The following is a 10099-nucleotide window of genomic DNA, read 5'->3' on the forward strand; positions in this document are numbered from 1 at the left end:
AACCTCCTGAGTACCGGCACTTTTTCATTGCCACGGAGCGTACCGGTACTCATGACTGGTAGGCTCAGTGGTACATGTGCTGCTGAGGATGAGGCTGTCTGAACGCCCCTCTCAGCCAAAGCGCCTCCGTTGCCCTGTGCCGAGCCGCTGCTGAATCATTCAGCAGCGGCTCATTACATTTTGTTAGTGTGGCAGGGGAGCAAGCTCAGTATCACGCTGTGAGTGACAGGGTCCGATCAGACCCTGCACTGTCAATCCCAGGTGTGAAATTGTGCAGGCACTGAAAGTCCAGACAACTGGCTGAGAGTCTGAAAGAAGAAAGCCGTGGGAGGTAGGAATTGCAAACAACGTCTTTAATTCTGTTGTGAGCCTTTTGTGCCAGTGAATGTCTGCTTTTGTGTGTGAGTGCGGAAGCGATCAGAGAGAGCATCGGGACAGTATGTAAAGGTACTTTAAAGAAAATGTGAGGAGTGTTTTGTGTGTGCATGTCTGCTTGTTCTTGTGCATGCATGATTGTGAGCGTGTGCTCATGGGCAAGAGAATGTATGAATGCTGTACCTAATAAAACAAATAAGAAGTGAAGCTGCAAATTAAAAAAAAAAAGACGCAGAAACTAAAGCATTACACATTTTTGGCCTTCATTTAATTTTTTGTGAGGAGTTAACCACTTTATGTTCATATATTCATCATGTGTTTTGGTGTGTGCTGAAACTGCTGTATCTAACATGTCCTTCTAAATGCAATTGGCGGCTTACACAGTTGAAAGGGGCAGAGTAGGAGACAGGTTATTAATTGTCTACATATGCCATGCCCACATGTGCAGAGGTAATTTGCACATGCAGGCAATTTGAGACTATTGATAAGTGTAATTCAAGGGCAAAATGATTACTTGATAGATGGCAGTAGTGTCTTTATATAATCATGCCTCGCCCTCAGCTCCACCCCTTGCCCCGCCCCCTAGCTCAATTTGATGAGTACCTGCACTTATTTTTTCCCATTTAAAGCACTGGTCATAACATTACATCATCATTCCAGGATCCAGACTAGAAGACTCTAGATTGCTCAGCCAGGTTCTGGACACGGATTCAGTATCTCTCGTTTTAAACCCGCCGCACTCCTCCCTCCGACGACACAGAAATATAACTTAGGGATGTGGGCCGACACAGAGCTGCTCATGAGACGTCAGTAACAAAGAACTATAAATATCAATGGATACGTCTGTGGAGATTGATCCAGTACCTAATACTTCCATGCCATTTATAGGTCACAAATTCTTTTGTAGCGTCACAGCCCAGCTACTCGGCTCAAACTGAAATGTTTCATCACATGTTCCCAGACTTGAGGTCGATCCGCTGCTTGCTTGCCTTGTCTGTAGAACTCTCTGGTTTCCCAGGTCATGTGCGAGTAACTCATTTAATTCGGGCTTTTTCTTTGCATTCTGGGGATTTTATCCCTGTTTATCCTATTGTAAATGTAGGACTACAAGGCCTAGAATGCAAAGAAAAATCCTGGACAGGACGTTACTCGAAAACAGTCCAGAGAGCTCAGGAATGGTTTAACCTGGTTTTTATGGAGTTGCTTCTCACTGTTTGCACCACAAACCACTCTATAGCTAACTTTCAGATGGCGTTTGCATGGGCCAGTCATGTGCAGATTGCCGGAACATATTTCTCCTTTCTAGTAGAGCTGAGATGGACCGTGCTCCTGATGAATAGGTGCAAACTGAAATATCCTGTCTATTTAGAGCTATAAAATCTGCCTTTGTAGGCCTTGCCATTGATATCTTTAGTTGTCTGTTTCCAAAGATCTATTGTGGACACTATAAATTCTCACCATCACCTTTTTTGGGGTCTGCTTATTGCTTACCACTGGTTGGCGTTCTTGCCAGTCTCATTTGCTTGCTTCTTATTTGATGTTTTACCTACCTATTCTTGTTTTTGTCTCTCCCCCAGAGCATAGCTTATTAACAATCTTTGATTGGATGACTAGCATCCTTCCACTGCTTATATGTAGGGAACTACTTTTTTCTTTTTCTTTTAGCAATATTTGGGAGCGCAATTGTTTTTTGTTCTCTCACCTTATCTCCTCTGTGGTGCTTCCCACTTCCCACCCCGTTGCTCCCCATGCCATTTCAGTGTCCCTCTTATACACCTCAACTTGTATGTTTGCTCCCCCATCCCCTTATGCTCTACTTTTTGTAGTAATTTCATGTCCTTTGCTCTCCCACTCGTTGCCGCTGCTCATTAGTGACATTTACTCTACGCCGCCCCATCCCCAACTCATCTATTGCCCTCCCACCTCTGCCTGTCCATTTTATTTATTTATGTTTTTTTTTTAATACTTTTTTTAGGCTGGCTAACAGTTGCAATTTGCTGCTAGGCTGCACCTTTCTGCAAATGTGCTTATGTGGAAATTATTATTATTTTTTTTATTAATTTCTCAACATAGTGCATCTACCAACTTGGAGCAGTAAATAAAAAAAATGGCAGCTGCGTTAGGAAGTATGAATGTTGACACATAAACACATTTACATCATTATGCAGGGGCCACCGTAGCATCATGAAGCACACGTGCACGTCTACATCATTGCGCTTTTTTTTGCTGATGCAGTTCATTGGAAATTAATTTTTTTCTTTCTGTCAGTGTTAAACATCTTCAGCAAAAAGCGTTGGCAGAGTCAATCAGTTTACATTGGCAGAGCCAAGAAGCGAGATGTATTTGCTTTGCCAATGCTAGTTTGTTTTTGTTTTTATCTTCTCTCTAGATTTTACTCTCACCTATACTGCTATCCCGTTAATCGCAATGGCGCTGTAAATTTCCTTATTTCCACCTCTACTATGTGTCACTGTACCATGTTATAAAGCGCTTTGTCATCCTGTGTTCTTGATGTGCTATAGCAAGAATTAAATAAAATAAATAACTGTTCTAATATCCTAATGCCCTGTAGTAGATGTAAACTTTATATGTGAAAAAAGGAAATAACAAAACATAAAGAAGGCTCCCTGCTTTCCGTGTTTTACTGATTTTTACAGATACATACAGACAGAATATCACTTACTTTCCTGGCTGTATATATTTTAAAATGAGGATGACAATGGAAAATGGGTTGTTTTGAGTGATTCTAAATGCTATCAAAATCAACAGGAGAGGAAGGGATCAACACGGCTAGTCCCCTCAGTAGAATATCAATAAACAACAAAGCCAGTGTACAAAAATATGAAACAGGGGGCACTCTAATCAATGCAATACATCAATCAATCGAGCAGCGAGCCTCAGATTCCCTGTGAACCGTTATGTTCATAGGAAGTAAGTTTGGCCACTATGGAGCAATACCCAGTGGGTATGGAAAAGCCCTCACTCACCAACCTGGTTGGTGACATGCTTCATCATTGGGCTTCCACTGGGACGACCGAATGTCATCCCAGTGTGCTGCGACGCCAGGTTACTGCGGAGCTGGGTTGGTTGTGTGGGGAAAGTGAATTTAAAATATCCAATCAAGTCAAAAAGAAACTTTATTAATTTTGCTTAAATGGAAAGGAGTAAAAAGGAGTGAGGGTCAAAAAAATAAAAGACCTGGTTCACTCCGTGGCGGTCAACATGTTTCTGCCTCATGGAGTGTTAATCGGGCATTCGTCAGGACCAGAGGGGGATGTGCGCAGCCCCGGTGGTGTGAACTCGCTAAGGTCCACCCAACCGTGGGCTGATGTGTGAAAAAACAAAAAAACACTGAATAGTGTGAACTCCGCCAAGTAAAATAATTAATTATGGGGAGAGGAACGAGTTTACTAGAGAGGCCAGTCCGTTAGAAGCCTCATGGATCCCGGTAGGGGGGTGGGAGCAAAATGGCACACCGCCCTTGCTGCTCTACACCCGCGATATGCCTAAACAGCCTCTTGCTGCCGGGTTCACACATCAGCCCAGACATCAGACATAAATGTCGAAATATACACATTTCAGCTTCATTTTTTCACAAAACCTAAAATAAATATGTATAGATACAGACAAAGTGAGAAAAAAAAATATGGATAAATATAAACGGAATTGTCAAAAAACTGAATACCATAAACCAGGAGCCATAAACATAAATGAAATAACAGTATATGTCAGCCTGTGATCTCACTCCTTTAATATGCGGTCCAAATAAACAGGTAACCTAACACTGCAAAATTCAAATATACTAATATTTGATGATATGGCAGCACAGTGAATGGTGCACCTGCTCTAAAGACAACTCGCTCTGCGTACAGAAAATAAATACAAACCTCTGTGGAATGTAACACATTTTAATATTATGGACATAACTCTTCACTTCTGCAGTACAGGAACAGTTAATAAAACGCCTTAAAAATCAACAGCATATCACAGTGAAAACGGTTATAGTACAAATTGTAACTGAGAATGAGGTTATTTAAGGACGGGGACTCAAAGAGTTCACTTCTCTCTCCTTTCACCGAGTGTGAAAGTCTCAAAGCACTGGCAACTACAATTCCTCTTTCTCCTGATGTGTTACCAACATCAGAAGGATGAAAGGCTGAGTCGACCTCCTCAGGCATTAGAACGTATTGCTTGGAAATTTTCACATAGGTCTTGCTAGGAGGCACACTAACTTGTCAGACTTGTTTATATGGATTTGAACGTTCGGCTTGCAGATTGCACACTCATCTGAGCAGCATGTTCATCAACCTACTGAGCTATCTTCCCTGTCAGCAAGCAATGCTACTGTTTGCCAAGCGTTCTTCCTGAGGCGTATTAAAAGCAAGGTAAGATGGGAAATTTGGTTCAGCTGGAGTTAATGATGAAAGAAATTATTTCTTTAAATATATTGATCTGTATGTGTCTAAACACATGAACACATTTTTGCCACTTTTAGGATACTTAAAATTTAAGTAAGCGAGTTGCAATCAAAATGTTGAATGGTTGAGGGAGGGATGCATCGCAGAATTTGAATAAATGCATAGTAGCTAATTCATCTATTTTAATCTGGCTCACATAATAATATTTTTGAATATTTGTGACGTTTACAATTCCCTAAGAGTTCTACAAGTATTTCTGAAGTGATGGTGGGACAGACACACAAAATGACAAAAAGCTTTGGTTGTCAAATCCAGAAGTGACACGGAGGATGCCCTGCCTAGGCATTAGTTTGAAATGTATTCACCTGTGGATGTTTTTTACCACGATGATTGTACATGTTATATATATATATTCAGATTTACTTTGATAACCCTTGCAAATTCCCCAAAGCTGACTACTTCCAAAGTTTCGTGGGGTTGAGCTGCTACTCACAAGTGTCTCAGACTCTTACTGCTGATGAAGACCCCTAAATATCCCCTGAGGGGTCGAAACGTCATCCACTCATTACATTTTGCACTGTTTACTATTCAACCACACTGTTTGAAGCAATCTAAATGCAGTAAACTCTTCTTCTGGCTTGTGACCTGAGATGACTTTGACAGCCAAAACTTTTCAACATTATGTGTGTCTGTCCTGCCAAGTTCCGCTGTAATTTTCTGACTAATCCCATGTGCACTGCGTCATCACTTCATCAATACTTACTGATGTGTACACTGTGACAAAGATACACACAAAATGGCATCTCAAATTGACTAAAAATAAATGGGTAAGATACTATGTGGTCTTTCCATGTCTGTGGAGCTTCCCGGCTAAAACTGTACTACATGTTATTTGCAATTTGCAAATCTATAGCTTAATCATCCTATGTGTAGCAAAATAAGTGTACATGAGTTGAGAGTCGACGCCTGCACAGATAAAACATATGTAACAAAATCATTAAATTTACTAATTAACTTCGACTGAGCCCAATTGCCTTACCCACTTGCCCTGGCTCCCTGTTACTCGAGCAGTTTACTATTATAAGCAGCAGAGCCCATGAATCTTTAGGGATTCCTCTCCAATGGCCCTCAAGTCTTTTCCTTGCTGTTTTCCGTGAGATAGTTCAGTGGGTTAACTAACCTACTGCAGCGACCTCTTTTATATTTAGAGTCATACGATTTACAACAATCAATCAGTCGTTTTGTAGAGCACAACTTGTCACCTGTGAGGGAATCCAGGCGCTCGAGTTAAGCCAGTGGGCTTTGGAGCCTGCAGCAAAAATCTACACGTATATTTCAATCAAAGCAGGGTGGCTTAGGGTGGTTAATGCACCAGTTACAGAGGTGTCTGTGTAACCCCATGGCCGCTGATTCACCCCCCCCCCCCCCATGTAGATTAAATGGCTAATCGACCAGCTGATGAGATCTCTGTGCGCCTTGCTCTTGGATGATGCCACTCTTGAGGTGCAGACTCCGCCTTTCAACCTTCGTAGGCGAAGGGTAGGAGTGTCATCTATTTCTTGAAAGACAAATCAGAATTCAATCAATGGAGGTTTTCGGATATCTCTGTGAATTACGTTGCTGGATTTAATACCTGAAGACACCGCCACACAAAACACTGTCCCTTCCGAAATGCAAATGTTTTCATATTGTTGCTCTATTAAAAATGAATGAACAAACACAACATACAAGACAAAAATAATTCCAGCTTTAAACACATTTTAGTAAGGTCCGACATGTAATTTCAGACAAATTAATGTAAATTGAAATGTTCTTACACACACCACTGTCCTCTCACCCTCACCCCGTAGGATGTGGATTCTCAGAGGATTAAACTTTAAGTACCAGTATGCATTACAGTCAGGCGCGCAACACCCATTGGACTCACAGGGCTTCAGCCCCCCCCCCCGTCGTGTGTGGCAGCCCGGGATGAGACACCTTCCCGGGCAAAAAAGCAGCCGCACCCGAGCACTTCACAGGTCTTTAAAAGACCATTTGCATGTTAATGAGGCCTCGCTGTTGTTTCACCCCTTCTAAGAGCCCCTGCTGCTCCACTCTGCCTATTGCTTAAGTTCAGCCCCCCCCGAAATTTTTGCTCAGCCCCCCCCGAAATTTGGCTCTAGTTGCGCCTCTGATTACAGTGCAACATATCTCGACCTCCCAGGTCTTTGTTCATTTGTGAGACCCGGCTTTGTCTCCTTTTAAGTTTTCTCGGGTGAAGTCTTTCAGAACCACCTTTTAATACCTCTGTTTTTTCAGCCCCCTCCCCCCCCCCCCCCCCCACACACACACACAAAATACATCTCCGTAGACCCTCTGCAGTTTTGTACACAGCTCCCGCCCTCTTTCACAGAACGAGCCCCTTGAGTGACAGGTGGTGGGGAGTACCCTCCTCCGCCCTCCATCTTCCAGACAAACAACAATTGCACCTGTGTGAGCAGAACAGGTTCCGCCTTCCCCTTCATCCACCCCCACACCTGAAACCGAATCCACCCGAGCCGGTGTCTGGAATACCCATGTACGGAAGAGGATATCCTGGGGGGGCTCCCGTTACAGCACCGCTAGCCGGAGGGAGAGGCGAGCGTGGCGCAGAGAAAATGGTCCTCTTCTCTCAGAATACAATGTCGTTTTTTAAAAAGCATTTCCGGCTCTCGTTCAGTGTACCTCCTCCGCAGATTAAAATTCGCAACATTGTTTTACTTATGAAATTCACGTTTTTGCTGTGTTGACCCACCGCGCAACCTTCATCAGGCCTCTGAAGGCAAGACGCCTCCCAAAATGCATTGTGTTTGGAGTTTGTTGCCTCCATTTTGAAATTTGAGGACCTCACGCTGCTCTCCTCATCATTCTTCTTTGGGCTCCTTTCTTATACCCCACCTGGTTAGACATAGTCCCGTTTGTCGAGGCCACCCGGTGGAGCTGTGGAGCGGGCAGAGGGTGCGGAGTACCCCACTCTCTGCTGGTAGCGGTCGTCTTGTGGGGGGCAGGAGCAGCAGAGCAGGGCTCCACCGAGCAGCAGCAAGGCACTGCCCCCCCAGCCGATGTAGAGGGAGGACCCCAACTCCCGCTTCAGGGGCTCGGCCACTAGTGGGTTGTAGAAGTCCCGGATGATAAAGTTGGCCGACCAACAGACGGGTATGAGGCAGAGCAGCCCCGACAGAATGAAGAGGACGCCGGCCACCACCATGATCCGTGCCTTGGCACCCGCATCGTCCACGCAGTTGGTGCACTTGGCGCCAATGATGCTGACGAAGAGGCCTAGCACCGCCATTAGGATGGAGATGACAGTGAGGGCTCGGGCGGCCTGCAGGTCCTGGGGCAAGGCCAGCATGGAGTCGTAGATCTTGCACTGCATCTGGCCGGTGCTCTGCACGATGCAGTTCATCCACAGGCCCTCCCAGATGATCTGCGCCACCACGATGCTGTTACCGATGAAGGCCGTCACCTTCCACATGGGCAAGGCACAAGCAATAACGGTGCACAGCCAGCCCACCATACTTAGGGAGATGCCCATAATCTCGAGCCCAGCAGACGGCATCTTGTGGCGCCTTACCCCCAGGAGAGGAGTACAATTTAACAATGAGGTCTCCGGAGTGTGCTCTTGGACGGGCAGGTCTACAGATTCTCCAGTGGGTGCTAAGAACCAAGTTGTTGAAGGGTTTGTTCACTGAACGAATACAGTTGAAGGGTTGGCTCACAAAAGGCCTGTGGGTTCAAGGAATCCTCAACAGACGGCAACCAACAAGTGAGTGGGTGGGTGTAGTAACTAGGGAAATTCACTAAACAAACAGAGGTCCAAGGAATCTCCACTGGGGACTAACAGTAGAGCAAGTCGAGGACATTCACTTGACAAGAACAAGTCCAGGGGAACACCTGTGAGCACCAAAAACTGGACGTTCACTTAACAAAGATGGTTCCACGGATTGTCTGTTGGCCCGCCATGTCATCAGCCTCTTTGTGTTTGTAAAGTTGCAAACTTCAAGTCCTTGGTGGTTGAGAGAAAGGTTTCCTTTCGTGGATGCCTTCAGTCGGAGTGGTTGCGCATCAGAGGCATCGGCTGTTCTTCTGTCCCTGTGCATGAGCGCGAAGAATGTGCATCATCTACGACTGCGATGGCGCAAGCGATCGACAGCCATTGTGCAAGCGACAGAAGGGTCGGGTATCCACACTTTCTGGCTGAGCCTTGGGTTTGCGGGTTATCGAAGTGTTTGCGAGTCACAGGTATCACGTGGACTTCACATCCATGGGGTTGAAAGCTCAGGGTGTCGGGTAGTCTCCGGCTTGCGTGGTTGTGGCATGGGATCGCAGAGAGTCACCGGTCCCAGGAGTTCAGGTGTGGGGTTGCTGGTTGTCTTGTGAGAGCAGCTTAGCCTGGGGGTACAGGGCAGTCTCCGTTCCCTGGGGAGCCTGGAGTCTTGGGCAGTCTTCAGTGGTCAAGCCTAGAGGTCACCAGAGGTCGCAGGTGTTCTTTGCAGGTGCTGCGGCTCCTGAGCGCCTGTGTGCAATGGGCCGTGCACCCTCAGCATTTTATAAGGCACCTGCAGCTGGGCGTGTCCTAGGAGGGAGGGTTCGACCTAGGAAGGCGTCGCTGACGTCGTGTTGGGAACCGAAGCCGTCTGTCCCTCCGGGCCACGCTCTGCTGCGTCTTTGTTCGTTGTTTCTCGGATCTTATGTTGTTCCATTGTTGTGGCTGCGGAGTGGGAGCACACCGAGGAGGCGGGCGGGAGGGAGGAATGGAGTGGGACTGTGAGAGGAGGAGGAGAGAGGGAGCAGAGGGCGAGGAGCAAGAGAGAGGGAATGAGAGAGCCAGAACAGAAGATGATTAATGGGGGAGGGAGAGGATGAGAAAAGCAGAGAGAGGAGGAAGGAGCGGGGGGAGGGGGGTTGGAGAAAGAATAAGGGTGAGGGTAGGAAAGAGTTTTTAAGTAGGAGAAGAAGACTGAGGAAAGGGAGAAGGGACAGAGTTGAGGAGTGTAAACGCAGAGAAGGAGGGCCGAAGAAAAAAAGGTGAGAAAAGGGGCCTCCGACGGAAAAAGTTAAGGAGGAAGGAAGAAAAAGAAAGAACGAGAAGAAAAGGAAGACACGAGAATGGGTGAAAGAAAAAGAGGAGAAGACGGGCAGAATAGTGACTCGAAGTGTGCACACTTGTATGCCACCAGCCCGACCAGAGGTCTGCAAAAGTAATGAGTATGAGACCCCGCAAGCCTTCACACCACGGTCCTGTTATCACAAACCACCTCTGTCACATGACCAGCTAGTGCTACCCC

General features: G+C 45.9%; 1 protein-coding gene across 1 annotated transcript; it reads right to left on the reverse strand.

Annotated features, from left to right (window-relative positions):
- Positions 1-7127: 7127 nt before the first annotated feature.
- LOC146811391 (claudin-9-like) lies at positions 7128-9397 on the reverse strand. Its single transcript, XM_085618502.1, has one exon. It carries the CDS (start codon positions 8368-8370, stop codon positions 7714-7716), a length of 657 nt encoding a protein of 218 aa, XP_085474628.1. The 5' UTR covers positions 8371-9397; the 3' UTR covers positions 7128-7713.
- Positions 9398-10099: the final 702 nt, after the last annotated feature.

This window comes from Triturus cristatus, chromosome 7, assembly GCF_964204655.1.
Source record: "Triturus cristatus chromosome 7, aTriCri1.1, whole genome shotgun sequence".
NCBI lineage: Eukaryota > Metazoa > Chordata > Amphibia > Caudata > Salamandridae > Triturus > Triturus cristatus.

Bases quoted from the DNA above. Each gene is read 5' to 3' on its own strand.
- LOC146811391 (XM_085618502.1), bottom strand. From the start codon at position 8,370: ATGCCGTCTGCTGGGCTCGAGATTATGGGCATCTCCCTAAGTATGGTG.